This window comes from Peromyscus maniculatus, chromosome 5 (assembly GCF_049852395.1).
Source record: "Peromyscus maniculatus bairdii isolate BWxNUB_F1_BW_parent chromosome 5, HU_Pman_BW_mat_3.1, whole genome shotgun sequence".
NCBI lineage: Eukaryota > Metazoa > Chordata > Mammalia > Rodentia > Cricetidae > Peromyscus > Peromyscus maniculatus.
In genome coordinates, this window is record NC_134856.1 from 2,665,608 (window position 1) to 2,690,606 (window position 24,999).

A 24,999-nucleotide genomic window follows, 5' to 3' on the forward strand; every position below is an offset into this window, starting at 1 on the left:
CCCAGGGAAGGCACAAGAATCAGACACCTACTTGTTCTCATACTCAGGAATCCCAAAAAATCACCAAAATGGAGGACATAATAAATTCAGACCCCTATGATGCAGCATTAATGCAGACTCTTGTAGGCTTTGTGCAAGGTGTGCCAATCTTTGGAAGTTCATATGAACTTTCAGGTTGATTTAGAGCACCTTGTGTTCTTGGTATCTTCCAACCCATCTGGTTCTTACACTCCTTCTGCCTCTTCTTCAGGCTTCCTTGAGGGGATGGAATTGATACAGATATACATTTTAGGGATGAGTATTCCAAGGTATCTCACTCTCTGCACAATGCCAAATTGTGGGTCTCTGTATTTATTCCTATCAGGTGCAGGAAGAATTTCCCTGATGATTGTTGAGCAAGACACTGATCTAGGAGTATAACAGAATGTCATTAAGAGTCACTTTTTGCTACATTCTATTATCTATATCTATCTATCTATCTATCTATCTATCATCTATCTATTTATATATAGAACAGTAGTATTTAATTTTATTTTAGGTCCCTGAGGTTATTATCATTATAATTATTTTTTGGTTTTTAATTTTATTTTTAGTTGTTCACATAGAACAATAATTAGCCAACTAGAAATGGTTTCATTTTCTTTGGACAATTTGTGTGCACACTGAGAAAGATGGTTTATTACTCAGGGTTTTCTAGAGTTACAGAACTTACAGAATTACTCTTTCTATATATATCAAAAGGAATTTATTACAATGACATACAGGCTGTGGTCCAGCTAATCCAACATGGCTGCCTATGAATGTAAGGCTCAAGAATCTAATACTTGTGTGGTTTACAAGCCTAGATGTCTCAGTTGGTCTCCAGTACATGCTAAAATCCTGAAGAAGTAGGCTCTAATGCCAGTGACAGATTGGACTTGGTAGTGAGGATGATAGCAAGTAGGCAATGAGAGAGAGAGAGAGTGAGAGCTTTTCTATTCCTTGTACTTTATTTAGGTCACTAGCAAAAGGTGTGGTTCAGATTAAAGATGGATATTTCGACTCAAAATATCTGGATTAAAGGTTTATATTTCCACCTCAAAGATCCAGTTTAGAAGTGTGTCCTCTCACTTCAAACAATTTAATTAAAAAAAAAAATCCCTCGTGAGTGTGCTTGGTCATTTGGATTTTAGTTAATTCCAGATGTAGTCAACTTGAGAACCAAGAATAGCCATCACAGATGGTTTACCTTCTCCAGCAGTTTAAAACTTATGATCATCATGTTAAATCTCAAACAATAGCCTTACAGTCAAGACTTGAGGCATTTTGCATAGGTGTTAACCATTAATTCTTGAACCTGATCATATATCAAACTCTCTCAACACATCTCATAGCTGGCGTATTATAACAAAATTTCTTGGACCAATCTTGAGATCCCCGATTCAGCAGATCTGTACTAGAGTCCAATCATTTATATGAGCAACAAATGACCAGATGGATCTGATGCTACATTTGGGAACCTACTTTGAAAATCATGGCAATAAACTACTTTCTAGCAGGACTAGGTTCTATTAGTAACCTTTAGAATTATTCTCAGTCAAAGTAGGAAAATGGTATAGTATTTCCTGGTTTAGGCATGACATTTATTTCAGGAATCCTTCCACAGAATTTCACACACTTTGATCTGAGATAGGTTTTGTGCCAATAAAGCATGTGTTAGTTTTTTTTTCCAGCTCTGTAAGAAGTACTCAGGAGAATAACTTAAAGGGAAGAGCATTTTAGTTGTGCCAACAGATTCCTAGTTTCATCCTAGGGTCCCCTTGTTCCATCCTTAAGTGCCTGTAAGGAGACAGAGCATTGTGGTGAGCAATATGCTACAGAGCAAAGATGTTCATGTCTTGGTAGACATGAAGTATGCTCCAGTGACATCATTCCTCCAACTTGACCCTACTTTCTACTTTTCATTCTACCACAATTTCCCAATAATACCACAATATTACAAGACCATCAATAGATTCTTAATTACATCAGAGCCCTCTGGATTGAATCACTCCCCAAAGCCCATGGACTCCTAAAGATATGAATACGTGTGAACATTTCCTAGTCAAACCATAATTATGCAATTCTTAGAACTGCACATATAGGTGGAAGAAGCTTGATCACTCTGAGAATTAGCATGGATCATTATATAGTATTTGTTTACTGTCTGAATTCTCTTTTCTCAGACAACAGACATCAGGAAGCCAAAGTTCCAGTGGCCATCAGGATCCTTGATGTCAACGACAATGCTCCTAAATTTGCTGCCCCTTATGAAGGCTTCATCTGTGAGAGTGATCAGACCAAGCCACTCTCCAACCAGGTAAATCTGGCTTCCCTTGTACTGCCCATAAGCAATGTGTTTGAAATAGAGTTTGTTTTTGTAATCATCACCTCTAGTTACCTGCCACTGTCCAAAAAAAAATTTCATATCTTAGTACTGCTTTTAAGAAATTTTAAAATCAGAGGTTTTAGCCTGCTAGGGAAAATCTGGATAAAAAATATGCTGATATTATCATGATTTATTTATGAGCCACCTTTCTCTTTCAGCCAATAGTTACAGTTAGTGCAGATGACCAGGACGACACAGCCAATGGACCAAGATTTATCTTCAGCCTGCCCCCTGAAATCATTCACAACCCAAATTTCACAGTGAGAGACAACAGAGGTTTGTACTAAAACTCCTATGTATTCAGAGAAGTAGAAATTGCAAACAAATGCCTTTCATATTACACAGCACAAATATTTTCACTAATCTAATAATGCCTTCCTAGTGAAGAATAAACAAGGAACAATAATGCCACTTCTGTTTGACACACAGATTCATTTGATACATACGAATAAGTGAGTCTAATTTTATTTTCCGTGTGTGTGTGTGTGTGTGTGTGTGTGTGTGTGTGTGTGTGTGTGTATGTGTTGGCTTTGATATTCATGAAGCAGCAGGAAAACCAAGTGGGAAAGCTTACAGGGTCAATATGCAAACAACTCCATTTATCTAATTTTTAAAAAGAGATTGATAAACCCTTCGGGGAAGCATGGCTTTATGAATATTGATATCAAGTAAAGCATGAAAAGAGATTAGTTCAACTTTGTAAGGCAGCATAATCTTTCACACACAGGCTTTACCCTCCAAACATAGTTGCAATGCAGTGTGGCTGGGAGCAGAACTCCATATCTAAAAATGCTGACAGTGGTATTGCCAGAAGGGTTAAAATGAAGCACTGTTTGTCCATTTTAAAAAAAATGACAGTATTCAATGTACTTCTTGCTTCTCATTCTGTGGGTCAAGGAAGTCACAGACTTGCAGGTTGTTAGGAGGAGATGCTTTGATTGTAGAGATCTGAAGTGGCACAGCCCCGGGACAAAGTTAGTGGCAGAGTCAGGGATGAAGATCAAGTAATCATGTTGATTCACAAACCATACTGTTATGCTCTGAGCATTTCTTCTCAGTAGAAACTGTATATGTAAATCTGTGACAGTGTCAGCCTATGAAATGCGGAGACCAGTGCAACCATCCGGGATGGGAAACAGAGGTAGGCCCTTCTTGATATAGCTGTTTTAACAGCCCCATGCTATCCATGTAAAGAATATAAGTGTGTTTCTTTCCTCATGACTTGAAGAAGACTAATAAGACAGGTCTCAAACTAATGTAAGAACACTGCTACTTCCCCACCACTGTTATGACTGCCATCAGTACCATGATGCCAGTAGCTACATTACAAGGACTATGCTGCGATTCCTCACTATTCTGTTCACTTAATTTTCACTGCACCACAGGCAGTAGTTATTATTATTCCCATTTGACAGATGAGGAAAATGAAGCACAAAACCATTATTAAATAATCTGCCCGAAAGGCAACCATGCAAAAAAAAGTAGAGCTGAGTTTTAAACCAAGTGGTCAAGCTTGATGTTACTGCTTTAACTTCTTCCTGTGGTGATATTAAAGCAGAGCAATATTCCTTATGCTACAGGATCTAGAGAGAATGTGGTTTGACATATTTTAATATTTCGTGAACTGACTAGAACATTTAATTATGGGACTTATAAATTAAGCATGTATCAAAATGAGACTACGAGGGAAAATGCCTGAGGTATTATGACAGGGGCTTTTCTCTCCCAATTCACTGCTTTCTCAGAAGAAGTGAGACAAGTCTTCTGCAGAGATATATGTTTTAAAGGAACCTTACAGTAAAGCTAGTGTTCACTTTTAAAATGGCCCTTATCATTTCAAAAATAGCATCTTTTCTTTGCATCCTTTTATTTTGTCCTTAGCCTTCATCTTGGCTTTATGTGTAGAAGTAAGCTCCTTCAGGAAATAATTGAACCAGACCCCCCGGGACACGGGCCTATAATCTACCATGCTCTGAAGTTTGAGGCAGGATCGCAAATTCAAGGACTTCCTAAACCACAGAATGGGTTCAAAGAAAGTTTACACAACTTAGCAAGATCCTGTCTCAAAAATAAAGTTAACTAAAAGGGATCAAGTTTCAGCAGCTGAAAGCTAGAGTGTTTTCATGGTATGCAAGAGGCACTAAGTATAGGATATGTGTTGGAAAGAGGGAGAGAGGGATGGAGATAGGCAGAGATGGAGGGAGAGGGAGAGGGGTGGGGAGGGGGAGGGGGAGGGGAGGGGAGAGAGAGAGAGAGAGAGAGAGAGAGAGAGAGAGAGAGAGAGAGAGAGAGAGAGAGAGAGAGAGAGAGATTGTTTGTGGGGCCTGCCTCCCAGCTCCCAAATAAATCACACACAGGATACTTTTTCTTACTTATAAATGTCTAGACTTAGCTTGACTTGTTGCTAGCCAGTTTTTCTTAACTTTAAATTATCCCATTTACCTTTTGCCTCTGGGCTTTTATCTTTCTCTATTCCTGTATAACCTTCATTATTTCTTACTTCGTGGCTTGCTGTGTAGCTGGGTGGCTGGCCCTTGGAGTCCTCTTCCTTCTCTGGCTACTTATTTCTCCTTTCAGATTTCTCCTTCTGTATATTCTTTCTGCCTGCCAGCCCTGCCTATCCTTTCTCCCTCCTCGCCATTGGTCATTCAGCTCTTTATTAGACCATCAGGTGTTTTAGACAGGCAAAGTATCACAGCTTCAGAGTTAAACAAATGCAACAAAAACAAAACTAACACACCTTAAAATAATGTTCTATTTCAGAGAGAGAAAAGAATTCTACAAAACAATAGGGTAGACAGGAGTTTCCAGCTAAGGACACATACCTTCATTTGGTACAGAGAGTAATATAGGAGCTTACTTTTGTCGTGATGTTCTTCCAGGAGAGGAGTGCAGGTGAGAACTGAATCAATGTGTACTTAGCTAAGTTGAGAAAGGTCTGCATAAAGATTTCATAAGGCTTTCTGAGGTATCTGTATTTTAGCACAAGACAATCCTTGCCTTAATTGTTAGAAGTTTCCATCTTCCCAAATTAGTTTCCAGTACTAGTCTGAATCATAAACCTTGTTTTGTTTTCACATTTTTCAGTGTTAATATTAGTTTAGTTTTCACTTATCTTTGTCAGTAGTGAGGAGACTTGATCAGCTATCCAGAAAACTCTGGTTGTGCTCATATATATATATATATATATATATATATATATATATATATATATGTTGATATAATTCCCAAATTACATTTGAAGTCTAATGCTTTGCTCTATTCCCTGCATGATCTGCATTTACAGTATGCAAGATCTACATTTACAGTATGCAAGATCTGCATTTACAGTATGCAAGATCTGCCTTTACAATATGCCTCCTACAAACAGTAGACTGTTCTGGGCTTTACTGAGTGGGCCAGGTTCATCTTCATCACCTGTTTAGTCTTTATTTTTAATGTAAAATCATATTTTGTCTCCATTAACCTCTGTAAACACTGTATTGTGGCATATTGTTCTCCAGAGGTTTATAAGTATTTTATTTTACCACAGTACTTTGTGGATGCCATCTATAATTTCATGGAGATTATATTACCACAGATGAGCCAGCCAACTACACAATTCATCTTCCCTACCTTCTCTTTTAGGAGACTAATCCTACTGTTGAGCTATACTTTTGCAGAGAATTGCTACTTCTTAAGAAAAATTACTTTATTAACTATGGCAAACAGTTAATGAAAACTCCCATGTTTAGTGCTATTACAGAACCTCAAAGCAAATACAGTCCTATAATTATCATTTAATGGAGTTACTTTCTGCTGGCTCCTAAAAGTAATTACATATTGAAGTAATCCAAAAGGAATAATCACATTCCACATCCTATTAATAGCCTACTGAGTTACCAAATTTCTCGGCAGAGACTATTTTCCATAGAAAACGGGAGATAATGGTTTAGATCATGCTGAGTAAAAGGATCAAGTCACTTTCTCCTTGAGTGTTTACTTCCATTATGCCATGTAGATAATCACTATTGTGTTTGCAGAAAGTCATCCTAAGCACCTTTAGAAATGTAAGAGGAAAACCCTCTTAGTACAAAACAGCCTTTTATTTCATTTTATCCTTCTCCATCCTGCACTCCTGGCTTCAAAGGTGGATCAGCAGGTATAAAGAAAGTAGAACATTGGGTAACACTTCAACATGTAAGTCCATCTTGAGCTATTAATACCAGATGGGAGTTGTTTGAGCAGATAAAGAACCAGTCCACTGAGTCCATTGAGATGCACTTACTTTGAAAATACCAGACTTATGACATTTCTGAAAATACAAGGAATGCATAATATCTAAGGAAAGCAGAAGGGTGGAAAAAGAGAGGGAATAATCCTTCACATTTAGCCAGTTCTTCACTGGCGTATAAAATCTTAACAGAACCATTTTTACCCAATTCGTCAAAGAGCCCATTAGGATGTGTTTTGTCTTTAGTCACAATTTCAAATGAGGCAAGAACAATAATTGTCCATAAGCAGTGATCTGTCCAAGGTCATACTCCCAGTCAGTCATGAAATGTAATCTAAATATTGGGAAGTCATTGCTTCGTACATGTGACATGCTGGAAAGTGCATAAAAAAACCCTATGTAGTATTTGTAGTTAATTCTGTTCTGTCTTTGTTTTACTGCATAGTTAAATAAGAATAATCCACAGAGAGGAAAAATTTATAGTTCTGTTCGTCAGTCTAGAATTCAGGGAATGTTGAAGAGAAAATGAAAAATGATTTTGATTTCCATTTCAATCATAGCCATAATAATTGTGATAAAATATATTTGCAAAGAATTTTATGATCCTTTTCTATTGTATAATTAATACATATCCCTTGTAGGAAGATTGGAAAACACGAGCAGTAGGAATAAGATTAAAAATTAATAAAAATAACATGGTGTACTCTAAAAAAAAAAATCACTGTTGTTTGTATTCTTCTCTAGCTGTTTTCTTTTCCTATTTTAATGAAAAGCAACTTAAACAATACATCTGTTTTCCACTCAGCATGTGATATACATTGGTCTGCATCAGAACAATGATGTCAGTGCCTTCTAGCTATGGTCCTGTTCACTATAGGACAACATTGGCCTGTTATTTTTAAAATCATTGCTTTTGCACACCTTTGCCAGTTGTGTGAGTAACGCTTTTAGGATGAATTCTTAGAATGGATTCAATAGACCAAAAGCTTTTTTGCTGTTGTTAGGTTTTCAGTTTTGTTTTACAAATGGAAGTTTTCATATAATATACGTTGATTTCTTCCTAGGCAAAGTGTTTGTTGGAAATGTCGCAGTGATTTCTGAATGCGTCAGGAAATTCACTCCACTCTCACTTTCTCATGTGCAAACTAAACTCACATAACTTCATTTTAGTCTTGCCTAATTGGCAAATAAAAGAGTGATATTATTTCACAATTCTAAGTTTTCCATCATTTGCAAAATTTAAATATCCATCGTTTCTTGTCTTATTTTTAGTTATTTTTATGTATGTGGTGGGGTCAGGTATGTGCAGATAAAAGTATATTTGGCCTGCAGAGACCAGAGAAATGGTATCCTGCTAGTGCTAGAGTTACTGGTAGTTGGGAGCTATCTGATGTGGTGCTAAGAATCAAATTTAGCTCCTCTGCAAGAGCAGTACTTACTCTTCACTCCTGAGCTCTCTCTCCAACGCCCTTGCTGCATTCTTAGAACTTGACCATTCACATTCCTTTTCCATGTCCTAAATAGTGGACTCATAATTTTACAGTTGAGTTTAAATCTCAACTGTTGGCAATGTTAACCTTTGGCCTGCCCTTTCCATCACGCAGACATCCTGATGTCTCAACATCTTTTCAATCCTGTTTATGCCACTCTCATTATAAATAGTGTACTTTTCCTCTTATATTATCCTTAATAATGCTTTTCTCACCGAAATTAATAACATTATTCACCTATTCATCTTCTTTGTGTGTCAGCTTTAAATTTCAGCCTTTTATCTGTGGATATTATGTGACCAGTCAGTCATTTTGTAACTACTTATGATTGACCATGTCCAAGAACATTTACCACCACTGTTATTATCTCCTACCTCATGTATGGTAGAAATCTAGGGTTTGTTGTTCTTCCCATTCTATTGATTAACTTCACTGTCAGTATATTGTTTTCTTTAGTGGTTGCAGGTACACAAATGCCAATGGGTATCTTACACATATTCTTTTGAAATTTGCTCTGGCCACTGTCTTAACTAACTGGCTTAAATTCTTTAAGTGGCTTAAATATCTCTAAATGTTTGTATTTCACTGAGTTCATGGGTACTATTTTTGTGTTTGTCTATGAAGCGCTTTTGTAAAAATATTATTTTCTACATTTTGCACCCCTCCAGCAAGGAGAAAATTCAACAAACATTACAGAAGATTTTAGTATAACAAATGTAATAATCTGTAACTATTCATATTCTGTCAATGTCAACACATAATACACACAGGTGTATACTTGAATTATATAGCTACATACAGGCAATTCTTGCTATCATGTTTCCTTTATGATATATATGTATACATATACATATACACATACACTATACATATATTGTAGATTCTACAACATAATTCCCCCAGAAGTGTACAACTTCTTGTTTCTTCTGGGAGTCATTGTAGCCACCACAGTCTTTTTTTTTTTTTTTTTTTTTTGGTTTTTCAAGACAGGGTTTCTCTGTGTAGCTTTGCACCTTTCCTGGAACTCACTTGGTAGCCCATGCTGGCCTTGAACTCACAGAGATCCGCCTGGCTCTGCCTCCGCCTCCCGAGTGCTAGGATTAAAGGCGTGCACCACCACCGCCCGGCTGCCACCACAGTCTTGAATCATCATTTACATTAGCAATTTAAAGGCCATCTGGTTTATAATTTGTAGCATTGTAATATTCCCTTTATTGAGCCAGGTGGTAGTGGCGCACACCTTTAATCTCAGCACTCGGGAGGCAGAGACAGGTGGATCTAAGTTCAAGGCCAGCCTTGTCTACAGAGTGAGATCCAGGACAGGCTCCAAAACTACACAGAGAAACCCGGTCTTGAAAAAATAAATTCCCTTTGTTGCAAAATACTGGTAAAATAAAATATTTGTTGGCTTTTGTAAATTTTTTGAAGGCTAAGTGTGTATGTGGACTTCTGACAAAGCTGTGGGAAGAGAAATATTCTGTGTGCTTTTTATTCTTTTTTTTTTTTTTTTTTTTTTTTTTTTGTCTCTCTGCAACACAGACCTTAGATTTTTAAGAGCTTTTTTTTTGTTGACTCTACTAAGGTCTAACCAATATTAAAGGAATAATATTATTAAAAGACATAACAGTTCCCAAGAGAAATATCAGTAGCCATATGTAGTGTTGCATGTTATTTTTAATTTAAAAATTTTATTTTAGAATTCATAGAAAACCCAAAGACAAGTATTTCTATTTACAAAAAGTAAAATGACAGTGATAAAACTTCAAATGGGACTAATTATATTTAATCTTGACCAAATACTTCAATACAAAGATAAGTTGTTAGGTGCATAAACAACAAAACTATGTGTTGCTTACATGAGACAAATACATTTGAAATTTTCTTTGGCCCACCAACCAGCTCCCAAATAAAACCACAGAGACTTATTATAAATTATGAATGCTCAGCCTTAGCTTAGGCTTGTCTCACTAGCTCTTTTAATTTAATTTAATCTGTTTCTAGTCATCTATGTTTTGCCTCAATGTTGTATGTTTTAATTCTAGTCCTTAGGAGGCTGGGGCTTTTGAAGACATCCTAGGCTACAAAGTGAGTTCTAGGCCATCTTGGGGCACAGAATAAGACCTTGTCCCTAAAGAAAAATAGGAAAAAGACAAATCAGTAATATGTACTGTATAGATAAAGGTGGCAAAGATCAGATTAGGTTTGAAAGTAAGTAATGTGAAGTGATAGGCTCGAAATTAGTGAATCTTTAAAATGTGACCATAAAAATACTAGATCAGTATTTGGTGTATTGAAAACAGTAGCCTGGCAGGAGCTGGTGACATGGGATGTGCTTGTGTGCCTATAACTTCAATATTTCAGGACTGAGAAGGTCAGATCTTGGGAGCTTGCTAGTCAGCCAGCCTAGTTAAATGCGAAGTGCTTTAGGTTCAATGAGAAACTCTGTTTCAAGGGAATAATGTGACAAATGTTAGGGCAGAACAACTTTTGTCTTCTAATGGCCTCTGTAAGCATGCACACAACTCACAGGGACACACATACACATCATACTATAGTTATGCACAGAGGCCCATACTCTTATAGCCACATACATATCTACACTCATGGGCACACAGATTTACACACCTTCATCCATGCATACACAGGCACATACACACATACCCCATATACAAATAAGAACTGTGTAGTATTGTTGTTGTTTTCTCTTTGCTTTTTGTTCTTTTGGGGCCCGCCACCCAGCTCCTAAATAAATACATGGATACTTATTTTTACTTAAGAATGCCTGGCCTTAGCTTGGCTTGTTTCTACCCAGATTTTCACATCGACCTTTTGTCTCTGAGCTTTTACCTTTCTCTGTTCTACCTTTCTTTACTTCTTACTCTGTGTCCAGCTATGTGGCTGGTAGCTGGCCCCTGGCATCCTTCTCCCTTTTTCATTCCTCTTTTCTTCTGCTTCTATTTATTCTTTTTGCAAGCCAGCTCTCCCTATCCCTCTCCTGCCTTGCTACTGGCCACTCAGCTCTTTATTAGACCCATCAGGTGTTTTAGACAGGCAGAATAACACAGCTTCACAGAGTTAAACAAATGCAAGGTAAAAGAATGCAACACATCTTTGCATAGTTAAATAAATATTCCACAGCATAAATGAATGTAACACATCCTAAATAGTATTCCACAACAGCATAAAAACACAAGAAATCATTTATTCTACCAACATATAGAATACTACAGACACACAGATAACAACAAAACAGTGAATGAAACAAAGTACCTGAAGTTTGTGTTTTGTGGAGACCACAGGCATTCAAAGTTTACTGTGGGCTGTGAAACACAAATTACCCACAACTAGAGAAAGAGACCCCAGGGTAATTAAAAAGGCAAGAAAATGAGAATATATGTGGCCAATAAGTTCATCTTTGAACACACATATGTATACTACCGACTTTACAAATACTATTTTTAATTTTTAATATTTATGCCACTCAGGTTGATAATGACAAGCTGCTTGGTATACCAAATTAAAAGAAATTATTAAAAATTCACAAAGTTAAATGAGCATAAAATAATTATGTAAAGTTAAGCTTTGTAATGATATTTATATAATTGTGCATCATCCTGCTTTCTGAAATTGTTAAGGTTTAATACTTCTTGAAGACTTTTGGGTCATATGCATCTTCTTTCCTTACACACACACACACATACACACACACACACACACACACACACACACACATTATACACATACATAATATATATAATAGAGCTATTGCCTGTCCTAGGTAAGCTGGAGCCCAATAGAAAGTAAATAAATATTTATTCTGCTAGTGACTTGATAATGAACTTCCTTAATATATGGAAGAGGTCTTACTAAAGTTGATAGATGTACTTCTTCCATAAGGATATGATGAATTGGTAAAACAGGCAAATTTTAGTGAGAAGGAAAGAAAGTATCTCCCTAAGAGTAAGGCCTACTTTAAACTTCCCCAAATATTTAATGATTGCAAGAGCAGATTCTCAGACTAAAGCATCTGAAGCATCTTATAAATAACCAGAGTGCTTCAGCAGTTCAGGAAATAAGGGTTCTTTACCTTCAGAGACTAGAAGGACATAGAACCAAGAGTGGCAAGGAAGAACTTCCCTCTGATATCAACAGGAAAACAGCAGACTATTCTCGTCCCTTGCTGCCATGCTTTCTTTGATCACATTTTAACATGCAGGAGCTGTGCTCATTTCTGGCAATATGTTTTAGATTAATGCAAGATCTGCTGTCCAGTGCAGCCACATATCAAGGGGTATTTCTCCACCAGAATTTTCCCTTTTAGTGTCATATTTTATGTTTCTCCCCAGTGGGCTATATCATCATCATAATGCTTCTATAAGCATCCCAACCAGGTGCCATGGAGACCATGATCATTAGGAAACTTTGAATTTTGTTAGTATAATGAAAAACTGTGCAGGTAAAAGCAGCATGCAATTAGGAGTCCATGTTTTAGACATAAAATTTTGAAACCTGAATTTATTTTCTCCATTTATAGAAACACTACAATCTGTGCATGTCATATACCAGTAATTAATGGCAACATTTGCAAAGTTTTGCCTAAGTGGGGAAAAGGAGAACTAGTTACCTACCTGTACCCAGTGTTGAAAATGTTGAGCATCAGGATGTAAAATCAAGGTGCTTGAACAATATTTTGTTATCCTGGGAAAATATATAACTTAGAACTGAAGCACTAAACAATTTCCTACATAGGGAGTATAAGCACTTCCATGTAGGCAGTTTTATTAGAAGCCTCAGTAACATTTCTATGAATTCACATTCCCATCCTTGCCAATGAGTTCCTCTTCCTCATTAGTCTCCTACTCAAAGATGAGAGTTTCCAGAAAAGAATTAATATTCTCCTATCATTATCAACAGGCCAACACCACACTAAGTACTTTTGTGAATGAAAGCAAAGTTAATTCTAAATATATTAATTTTATGTTTAAAATCAAATAACAAATATGGAGAAGTTTCAAGATATAAACTACTTCCATTTGATCCTTAAGAATGATTGTGGTATTTTTCTTTTGAAGGATTTTTCATGGGTTGGAAAAGGGTCTTTGAAGTCTCAAAATAGAACATTTAAAATTAATGCAATATTTGTTTTTTTTTTTTATGGCTCCTCTTAGTTACCATGTTGAAATCTATCCTTCTCTGTAAATATGCTCATACTTAACCTCTTCTTTTACTTTCATTAATTCAAACTAAGGGCACTTTCAAAGACAGAGTATGAATGGCCAGCCAATTAAAATAATTTAGATGAAAAGTGTACATATTCATTCTTAAAATGCAGCACTTTTTCCCAGAAAGGAGTTTTGCTATTGTTAGTTTATTTCTTTTCTGATTAGTGCGTTTAGAACTGCTTTTCACTTGTTCATGACCATAGTGTCTATTGTTGACCATGTTATAGATGGATCACAAGAAATATTATCATAGGCTCTGATGCTAGTGCTCAGAACTGCTCATCTAGAAAAAATTCATACTCCTATGGGAGATGGGGCAATGTGGACTTAGAGAGAATACACTTTATGGATTTAAGAAGCTTAGATTAGCTCAGTGTTAGGTCAGATTGGTATATAATACTTATAAGTGAGTTTTTCTGTTCTGGGAGCCACTTCCAAATTAACACACAGAGACATATATTAACTGTAAATGCTTGGGCAAGAGCTGAGGCTTATCACTAACTAGCTTTTACATTTTAAGTTAACTTATATTTCTTATTTGTGCTCTGCCACGTGGCTGTACTTTTATTAACATGTCACATTCATCTACTGCTCCCTCTGCATCTGGCTGCTGACTCTTCACCCTGCCATTCCTTGTCCCATCATTCTCAGTTTGGCTCTACCACTTAACTTTATCCTGTTCAGCTGTTGACTAGTTAGCTTCTTTATTAAACCAATCATGGTGAAATATATTCACAGAGTGTACAGAAGGATTATTCAACAGCAAAGACTTATATCTATGACCTTAACACTTCATTAAGGCTCATGTATGGACTTGGCTTTGGGTGTTAAGTTTTTTGTTGGCAGATTCTATGGGTCCTCTGGAAGACCAACTAGTCAGAGGACAATCAATGAAGTATATTACATCATTTAGTTCCAGTAGCTATTTCATGTTTTTTGTGGTGTATGGATAGATTTCCTTGTTTAAAAATGAGCAAGCAAGGCTCCAGACAGGAAAAAACAAGATTCATCATGAAACTTTCAATTAGAATTTTTGGAAGACTCATAGTCCATTTCATTCCTATCCTTAGAATTGGTCCTAATCTCTAGGTACATAAACATCATTTACTAGAAGAGATTTTAAAAGAAGTTTTAGTGATCCTGCTGTTCTACCATTCTGAATTGGACCCAATTCAGCAGACCTGGAACTCTGATGAACTTTTCTGTAGTAGTTTCAGTGTTTCTGAGAACATCTGGCTTTGGAGAAGATGACTCATCTCTGTTTCACATATTGCTGGTGTTTACAGAACTGTGTTATACATGAGTGTTTGAGTTTAAACTACTCTTGTGTAGAAGCCTGACTGCTGCGATCTGAAGAGACAAGCTTGCATGAATGACTGGTTGAAAAACATATTCCAAATTCTGTTTTCAAAAGTTTATAAAAACAGAAAGAAAAAATGCTCAATTCTCATTATCTCCAGCTATAATATCATGTTGCCAGAGTGGACCCTGCATAGTTAAGCTGAATCAAGGTCCACTGGGGACCCATATTATGGTTAGTTTGATCAAGACATCTAATTAATTTGCTTATGTTTATGAATTTTTAATATTTATTTTATCCATAATGTTTATAATGATATTTCAAATTGTTAAAATGGAGCAAAGATTGTAAATTTTTAGTTGTGGAAGGCTTATTTGAACACAGAAAAGCAAAAAAGAGACAATGTCTTTAAATAATTTATTATAGGCATGTACACTTAATAATGAAGTGAGGGACAGAGTTGTCACCCTGAACAGAAGAGCACCACCTGGAGACTAACTTTTGTTTGGCTAATTTACTTTTCATGCTATTTTATGTAGTATATATAACTTTGCTCTAATAATAAAAGCACAGTATACCAATCAAATAAAATCCAGAAAATATAGAAATGTGAGACATAGCTGTTCTTCCTTGGCTTAGTTGAGGTGTTGGCAGTGCAAGGCTGAGAAACTATCATCATAAAGATTGCCAAAATCAGTAAATAAGGATGGCTCACCTTCAACACTACTTAGCCTTGTGTGCTCAACCTTAAATGAGACCAGATCTACCGAACAGGCCAAGTAAAATCAATTGCATTTTTTCTTTTACCTAAAATGCATCAATTTTATTTCAAGATTCTTTGATTTTTCCTACTAAAGGAACAAATTTGTAGCCCTATCAACCTTGTTTAAGCTTTCCAGCTATGTGGCCTTGCTGTGGGCTATATCACTCACTTTGCTATAAATTATTGCTTCTTAACCTACAAATGGACAGGCCATGCCAGTAGATCAGGGTGTCATATGCAATTTGATGGAGCATGTTAAATTCCCACTTCTTCCTTTAAACAACAACAAGGACAACAGCTATGTTTTCCCTCTAGGAAATATATCCTATACTGGATTTTTTTCTGTAGAGAGAACATGATGAGGAAGCAATTGGGGAATAAAAGTTATAAAACATGGAAGAAATATGAAAGCCAACATTTGGATTTTGGTTAAACTTTTTCAGGACCTGGTTACACTATTTGCTCAACAAATATTTATTAAATGTCTGCTGTGCATCTGAATGGAAAGAGCCTGAGATGAATCAGATAAAATCTCCCACTTTCTAGAAATCCCCAGTCTCATTGAGGTCAAAGTGGTTATGTCAGTAGATTCTGAAAGATGTGGAGAACATGTACTTCTGTAGAAACAGGAAAATACAGTGTGGTTATTCACAATGGACAGGGGTAATGGAAAGGTTCGGGGGGCATCCTTAAGGGATGAATTAGTGTTGAATTTTTGAGCCAGAAGTCCTACTGTCATGATAGAACATAGCTATTTGATGCAAGAAAACATGGAAGAAAAGACATGACAGGTGCAAAAGCAATGAATGCTTGGAACAGGAGTGAGTTCCCTATGTTGGACTGAACTAGTTCATTTGGGACAGCGCAGACTGTGTTAACCCAGAAAACACCATTAAGCCTAGGTACATAAAACACGATGTTCTGCTTTGGAGTCTTGGGCTGTGCAATGTGAGTGACAGAGAGAACTGTTGAATCAGGATCGGGTGAAATGTTTAATGACTTGGTTGCTGAGGCTTGCTATAGTTTGAAGAAAACAAGAATGAGCTGCAAGGTTAAATCAAGCATTTCCACTTTCTTGAAGAAATTTTCCTGTGGTTCATGAATGGGTTCATGATGTGGGTGCAGAAGGATGTGGAATTTCTGTAGAAAATATAAATACAAACTACCAAAGGACGAACCTTAAAAAGCCAACTTCTCTATCTTATTCCAAAATGTGAAATGATTTTACCATCTTATCATGCTATGTCCAAAGCCTCTATAACATCTAGATGAATTATCAAGCAAGAAAGCTTCTAACTTGGGCTTTGGTAACACAAAATGTGTCTTCAGAGCTGGAAAGCTGCAGGCATCTGTGATCCATATGGCCCTTTGATGAAAATATACCCTGTCTCTCTTCTTCAAACAGATAACACTGCAGGGGTATATGCCCGTCGAGGAGGGTTCAGTCGGCAGAAGCAGGACTTTTACCTCCTGCCCATCGTGATCAGCGATGGTGGCATTCCACCTATGAGTAGCACCAATACTCTCACTATCAAAGTCTGTGGATGTGATGTGAATGGGGCACTGCTGTCCTGTAATGCTGAGGCCTACATCCTGAATGCTGGCCTGAGCACTGGGGCCCTCATCGCCATTCTTGCCTGCATTGTCATTCTCCTGGGTAAGGATTTCCCTGTTACATGGTACAACCAATGGACATCCTTTGAATGATTTATCTGGTATAGGGTGGTTCCAAGGACTGTACTGTGCATATTCACAGAGTTAAAAACAAATAAGGTGTGACAGCTTTCATGAATTCTATTGCACAATGGGTAGAGCATGTGAATGGACAGATTTTGAAGTAAGAGTCTAAGGAAAGTCATGATGAGCATCTTACTTTGTATCGCAGGACTATAGGGCAGATTTCATCTCTAAGCTGGAGGGACATGGGAGACAGTTCTGTAGCTGAGGAATTTAGGCAGAAACCTGTTATCTGAGCAAGGTTTCTCTAAATAAATAAATAAATAAATAATAAAAATGGATGGAGAAAGATTAGGGACAATGGAGAAGAATGAGTAATTATTACTATGATGGATCAATGAAGGAAGAAGAGAAAACTTAGCCAGCAGAAGCTGAGCTGTGACCTTCTAATTATCTGCAACATCCATCTGCATGCTTCAGCCTTATGGTGTTGCCTGTAAGCTTTTCCTGTAGTTGCTGGTGAGGTAGCTCTCATCATCTGCTCATGTCCTAACATTTCAGAACCCAAAAGTACCATGATAAAACTTCAAACCCAGCCGGGCGGTGGTGGCGCACGCCTTTAATCCTAGCACTCGGGAGGCAGAGCCAGGTGGATCTCTGTGAGTTCGAGGCCAGCCTGGGCTACCAAGTGAGTTCCAGGAAAGGCGCAAAGCTACACAGAGAAACCCTGTCTCGAAAAACCAAAAAAAAAAAAAAAAAAAAAAAAAAAACTTCAAACCCAAGGAGTCTGACATCAAACATGGATGTTTTCCATTGAATGAATTAATAGGACGACTTCCATAGAAAATTGGGGGGGAAGTTGGTTCAACAGTTACTGAGTGTTATCTGGGAGTCAGACCATATGGGAAAATCTGAGAGATAGTCTCTGTGTTGGATGAATCCACAGCTTCTCAAGGAAGTAATTCACAAAGAGACACACAGAATAGATCCTATGATTGGGACAAGAGGTAATATAAACATAGGTTAGAGAATGCCCAACATTGCCCAAGAATGCCAGATACATATTCCTAGAGGATACGTATAAATTCTGGAAGCTAATGAAAGAGGGTTTCCATGAATGAGTGAATGAATGATGAATGAATGAATAAAGTGAAAGTGTGGGTTTTAAAATGATGACTATGTTGGAGACAATTCACAGGGCTTTAGGGACCTTGTGAAATCTGAGTGAAGTGTAGTTTCTCATCCCTGAATCCCAGAACTATGTGAACTCATAGAAGCTCTCACTCTATTTACCAAATACAGCTGCAAACCGTGTTTTCAATCTTGCTGAGTGTGTGAGAGTCTTCAAACAAAAGATTGTTGGAGCCTCTTGATAAGGGTGGGGAAGACACAGAATCGATAAAGAATTAAGAAGTGTCTAGAGTTCCTTATAAATGATTGCTTGCTCTGGCAAGAAAGTGCCAAGACTAATGGAATACCTCTCCCAGAGAAGACAGGATGGCTTCACCTGTGCTTTTAAATGACACTCTGTTTTTATGTTCAAATAGGTAGTATATTTTTCTCCTGAAAGTTTTTATAGTTGTCCTCTCTCCTACCCATTATGATAAGGTTTACTTTTGTATTACAGAGTAGGGCCTTTGGACAGGAGCCCATTTTTTACCTCAGAAAGTTAAATTCTAAGTTCTCTGAACGTTCTAGTCCTAAAATTGGAGAAGCCAGTTACATTCATTTGCAAGAAGAAAAATGCACACATCCCTTTCAGTAAACAGTAATCCTTCCTAATTCTTAAGAAGACAGCCAAATAGCATTGGGATTCATTTGCAAAATGTTCAAGATAATTCCAACCTGTCAGGTCACAGGGCATAATACTCTCAGGGCCGATTGTCCTGGTGGAGACAGGTCAGTGTGGAGCTTTGGTGAGTTCTGGAAAAGCGATCATTTTCTCACCATTCCAGGTTCTGAAGCAGAGCCTCTCCAGGGAGGCTGGGCTTAATCTTTGCTGACTTTCTTTTTCTTTTCCTACAGTCATTGTTGTATTGTTTGTGACTCTGAGGAGGCAAAAGAAAGAGCCACTCATTGTGTTTGAGGAAGAAGATGTTCGTGAGAACATCATAACCTATGATGATGAAGGAGGTGGTGAGGAAGACACAGAGGCCTTCGACATTGCCACCCTGCAGAATCCTGATGGTATCAATGGATTTATCCCTCGCAAAGACATCAAACCTGAGTATCAGTACATGCCTAGACCTGGGCTGCGACCAGCACCCAACAGTGTGGATGTAGATGATTTCATCAACACAAGAATACAGGAGGCAGATAATGACCCCACGGCCCCTCCCTATGACTCCATCCAAATCTATGGTTATGAGGGCAGGGGTTCTGTGGCAGGGTCCTTGAGCTCCTTAGAGTCTGCCACCACAGATTCAGACCTGGACTACGACTATCTACAGAACTGGGGACCTCGCTTTAAGAAACTAGCAGACTTGTATGGCTCCAAAGACACTTTTGATGATGACTCTTAACAATAATGATACAAATTTGGCCTTAAGAACTGTGTCTGGCATTCTCAAGAATCTAGAAGATGTGTAAACAGGTATTTTTTTAAAACAAGGAAAGGCTCATTTAAAGCAAGCAGAGTTTTACAGAGAGGAAACATTTAATAAAACTGCAAGGACATCGAAGTGGTAAATACTGTGAAGTACCTTTTCCCACTAAAAAAAGCAAATATTGAAGTTGTTTATCAACTTCATTAGAGAAAAACCACTTGGCACACAAAATATTTAAATGAAGGAAAAGTCTACGGTGAACTTACAATGAAGGGAAATCGTCTATGTGTTATGAACATCTAAGTCTCTCTTATTTTATTTTTTAATTTGTCAAAGAAGCTTCCACAAAATTAGAAAGGACAACAGTTCTGAGCTGTAATTTCGCCTTAAACTATGGACACTCTATCTGTAGTGCATTTTTAAACTTGAAATATATAATATCCAGCCAGCTTAAACCCATACGATGTATGTACAATACAATGTACAATTATGTCTCTTGAGCATCAATCTTGTTACTGCTGATTCTTGTAAATCTTTTTGCTTCTACTTTCATCCTAAACTAATACGTGCCAGATATAACTGTCTTGTTTCAGTGAGGAGCACCCTATTTCTATGTCATTTTTAATGTATCTATTTGTACAATTTTAAAGTTCTTATTTTAGTATACATACAAATATCAGTATTCTGACATGTACGGAAATGTTACAGCATCACACTTATATTTTATGAACATTGTACTGTTGCTTTAATATGAGCTTCAATATAAGAAGCAACCTTTGAAATAAAAAAAAGATTCTTTTTTAATTCTGGGTTTGATTCTTAACATTGAAAAAATGAGGTTTTCTAATGATCCGTTTATATTTCTAATTTAATTGTGATCTTTTAATAACCCTATTTATGATCTGTTATAGTCTGCTGCTCTATTTGTTTATTTAAATCAAATATGTTTGAGTTTTTAAGATAAGAATCTGTAACTTCATGTAAATTATTTTTTTGTACGTTATGGTTTTACATCCTGGCTTTTCCTCAAGTATAACTTCTGAAGAAGGACATTAGGGATCTAGACTAGCCTATGATTAGCCTATGGTTTTACAATGTGTTATATAATATGCATTTAACCTGTGAACTCATAGTTATGAGAGACAAATTCATGAGGATTGTCAGACCTCTCGATGTTCTAGATATAGACTTGATACCCCACCTTGAGCATTGTAGAGTTGGAGGAGTGAATAGTCAAAACTGACACTACTCTAGTTTTCTTTATGTAGATTTTATTAGGATAAAGTAAGATGACTGGCAGTTGAAAGTGCTCATTTTTCCTCCTGTAATTTTATTTTGTCTTAAAATAATAGGAAATTTCAAGTCTTCGGGACAGAAAGGGCAATTCTTAGAGACCTTTATTTTAGAAGATGCTTTGGGCCATGTGCTCACAATGAGATCAGGGACCTTGTTGAATACTGAAGGTTGATGACATTTGATCTGTGCTTATGTCGCAGTCATCTGCAGTTGCCTAGTTTCTTGGGGACTGGAACTTCTATGAAGGACATTTCACTTGTACAGTGGACCAAAGGTCCAGACAAAGCAATACTTGGGGAGACAACACATAGAACCACACTGCAAATATTTCTCCTTTTCTTGAAACGTAGGGCACATGTTTTTTTTTTCTTGGATTGTGGACAATTTTGATTATCTTTTTTTACTTTATTGTCATTATTTCATGACACCCTATTATATACTATGTTTTATGACTCAGTCAAAATGCATAGAAAAAGAGTGGTTTTGATGATGTGCTCACTCCTAGTTTACTTTGCACTGAAATCAAATCAGTTGAATAACTCAATGGGATAAACTCAGTGGACACTGCCACCTTGAAGTCTTTTATCCCAGGAAGGAATGTACATTCTTGGTACTTGTGTAATTGCTGGTTGCAGTCATTTTTTAAAATAGTCTTTGTAATCCAAAGAATATTTTGCTAGGTTTGTGAAGATCTCCAACTGAATTTGAAATGACTGAATAACTCAAAAGGAAAACGAAAATTACTTACTCAGCTGCAAGTCACCCAACCCCTACAATAATCCTTTTTACTTATATAGGAATGTAGTCAGAATAGAATTGACAACTACGTTTTCACATTTTTATGTCAAGGATTTTTTTCAGGATTGTCTACTTTTCAATAGGTAAAAAGAGCTTAATTTTCCTCTTCTTTTCCCCCTTTATTTTCTTTTTCACTTGAAGGCTCCTAATGTTGTAGAACCCTCTTAGAAGCTTGGAAATAAAATGTCTTTCCAAACTCATGGAATCCTTTTTCATTTGGAACATGTTGCCTTAAAAGAAATTTTATCTGAAGTGGTCTTTCCATATTTGGATATAAAGCAATCACAGATTTATGAGATTGACACATGCATACATTAGAAGGAATGCTGCTCTGTTCTACCTGTCCTTGCAGAATGTGTATGGTATGGTTATGTCCATCATTTATTCTTTCATCAATTGACTGATGCATTCATTCACCAAAATCTAATTTTACATGCCTTGCAGTATCCAGTTGAAGCTGTAAATTAATCATTGCTCTCTTCTTTGACATTATTTATTCTTCCCAATTACAGTCCAAAGTACCTGTTTTATTGTCTTCCAATCACCCATTTAATGTTTTGGTAATCCACCTAGGAAGACAATGCAATGTTAAGGGATGCAATGTATGGTAGGATACATGTAAGAAATGATAAGATGGAGTATAGGTTCACCACCACAGCTGTTGTGGGCAGAGATGCTGAGGATGACATGGAAACATGAGAGCAAATTATCTACTTCTATTGGAGAACATGCTAAAGATAGTGATTCATAATGCCCAATGCATGCAGCTCTCTAAGTCAGGTGGGATCTGGTAAGGAGTATATCAAACTGCTCTTAGGTCTTTGTTAAACACTTCTCTAATTTATGAGTATCTTTACAGTTCAGTCAAAATAGACATAGAGAAATTGGACTACTGAAGGAAGAGTGCCACACTTTATGGGACAAGCAGTTCAGGACAGATGAGAAGCATATATACCCACAAACAAGACAATGTTATCTTTAGAAAGATCAAAATAAGATACACTGAGATCGTGAAATTCAGTTCATCACAGATGGAGAAGAAGAAAGAGCCCCTTTCCCTCAAGCACTTCTAAGCTGGTCTATGCTACTATCATCTGAGGCCTGAAAGACTTACTTTCACTCTTGTTTTTTTTTTCCACAGAGAAGCTACAATGTTATTTTTAGAAAATAAGTCAGATCAAAGGGTTCCATAGCTTAAATAACCTTTTTGCTTTCCCAAAGACTTAAGATGAATTTTGATTTTTTTGTTTTATTATTTTATGAGACTATGGCTCTGTAAATCTCTTCAATATTATCTTAGTCCATCCTCTGGCCAGTGGTTGGTGCTGCAACCACACTTGCTGCCTTTTAGTTCTCATATAGATAAAATGTGTCCCCCTTTATATGGTCAATTAATGGTCAATTTCCTGAGCATCAATAGTCACTCATAGTTACTTTCCTTATAGCCTTTTTTCCTTGGGCTTTTCTGACCACCTATGCGAATGTAAGAAAGCAGGGCTTTTGCTTTCTTGTTATGAAAGAACAATAAATATTTGCTATGGATGTGAGCACACTAACGTGACAAGGTTTTCAGGATTTGATAACAGATTAAAGAACACCATTATGACTTTAAATTTTCTTTTCTGAAAATCTGGTCTACTCTGACCTTGATACCTGAGACTATGTTGTGAAAAGAAAAAAAATGAGATTGGAGGAAAGAAGTTGAGTTAAATTTAGGGAGTCATTTGAATTAAAATGGTTATTAGAATTAGCTAGGTTATGACCCATGTGTAAGTACAAGCTGGGGAAGCAGGGAGTGAGTACAGGTTGGGGAACTGTGGAGTGGCCACTCAAACTCAGCAGTTCTTCTAATTGGTTTTTACTACTCTCTCCCAAGCTTAAAAGAATATTTCAATAAGGATAGTGGCTTCTGGTTTTCCAGATTAATACAGATTTTACTTTTATGAGGATAGTTAATACATATAAAATTTACCTTTGCATATAAAAGACTTTGAAAACTAGAAAGAGAGCATTACTTAGTGTATTGATTTCCCCTTAATTTAGAGAAACTTTTGAAGTCTCTTATTATATGGGAGCCATGTGCTAACATGTAAACACATAACTTTTTTCTGTGGGAACTGAAAGTGGGTGTTACAGTGAAGGACGTGGCAGTTTTGAAAGGTTTAATATCTCCCCAAAGAATTACAGAATCAATGTAAAGATTGTATAGGAAAGAGTCTTAGCTCTTCCGCACTGACTGGGAGCCCCATCCTCTAAACTTAGGCTGAAGGTGTCACTGAAAATAGCTATTCCTCAGGGTTTGGTAGCTTAGCTGGTACACTGGGCATGAGAACTTGAAAGGAGATGGAGGCTTCCTCATATTCATTTGCTTAGTTTACTTTTTGTGGTTTTAGAACACATTGGTATCAAACCTCAGAGAATTTAGCTGCCTGCTAGGTCCAAAGGGGCTTAGGAGTCAGAATTGTGATTTGTACTGCTAGAAATTCCATCTGTGAATTTTTAAAGATGAATAGAAAGGGCAGCAGTTAGACAACCCCTAGGTGTTCATGTGTTTCATAGAGAAATCTGGTATTTCAACTTCTCACAGAATTAAAATGCATAAAAGCAAAGAAGTTTCCTCACTGGTGGTCTTGAAAGTTCTTGGTGAGGGAGAGAACATTTGCAGTCTATCTCCTTAAATGGCAAGTCCTCATTTCCTGTGGATGAAGAAATACTCCATTGTTCTTTGTGACTTTTAGAAAGTGTTGGTCAACACTTGGATATCTCTCATTGGTTCACAAAGCCAAAACACATTAAGGCTCGGGATTCACAGAGCTCAATTCTTTAGCAAAACTTTAAAAACAATCTATCCCATATTGGATGTGGCTGGCCTTCAATACTTTTTGTAAAAAACACTCCAGTATATAATAGCTTTGTGACTTCAGGTGCATATCTTGACCCCTCTGAATTTCATTTTTCCAAATGTATGATGTAAATATCAGTGTCTAATTTGCCAGCAGTTGTTAAAAAAATGAATGAACTCCTGTTTCTGGATTCACTAAGTGGTCCCAGGATTCACTAGAAGGTGGCAGTTATTTTATAAATATCTTTATTGTTTTCCCAACTTCAGGGTCTAGAACAATGCAAGGGAAAATTCACCCATTAGGCTTCTGGTTTCCTCCTGTCTTTAAAAATCAGTTCATCCCTCTTTTTTCTCTCTTCCAAATCCAAAGAGATAACAGATGTCTTGACACAATCATAGCTTCGCTTAGGCAGAGACCTGATTGACAGTGCTCCTACACCAGAAG

The 24,999-nt window shown here is 36.9% G+C and overlaps 1 protein-coding gene across 3 annotated transcripts in view; it reads left to right on the top strand.

Annotated features, from left to right (window-relative positions):
- Cdh11 (cadherin 11) overlaps positions 1–20,422 on the top strand; it is a 164,482-nt gene extending 144,060 nt beyond the window's left edge. For all 3 annotated transcript variants that reach the window (XM_042277240.2, XM_006978483.4, XM_015997214.3), the window contains exons 10-13: positions 2,205–2,338; positions 2,566–2,683; positions 16,801–17,052; positions 19,098–20,422. In XM_042277240.2, coding sequence (XP_042133174.1) covers positions 2,205–2,338; positions 2,566–2,683; positions 16,801–17,052; positions 19,098–19,594 — 1,001 coding nt within the window. In that variant the 3' untranslated portion in view covers positions 19,595–20,422. The remainder of the gene's footprint in view (positions 1–2,204; positions 2,339–2,565; positions 2,684–16,800; positions 17,053–19,097) is intronic.
- Positions 20,423–24,999: the final 4,577 nt, after the last annotated feature.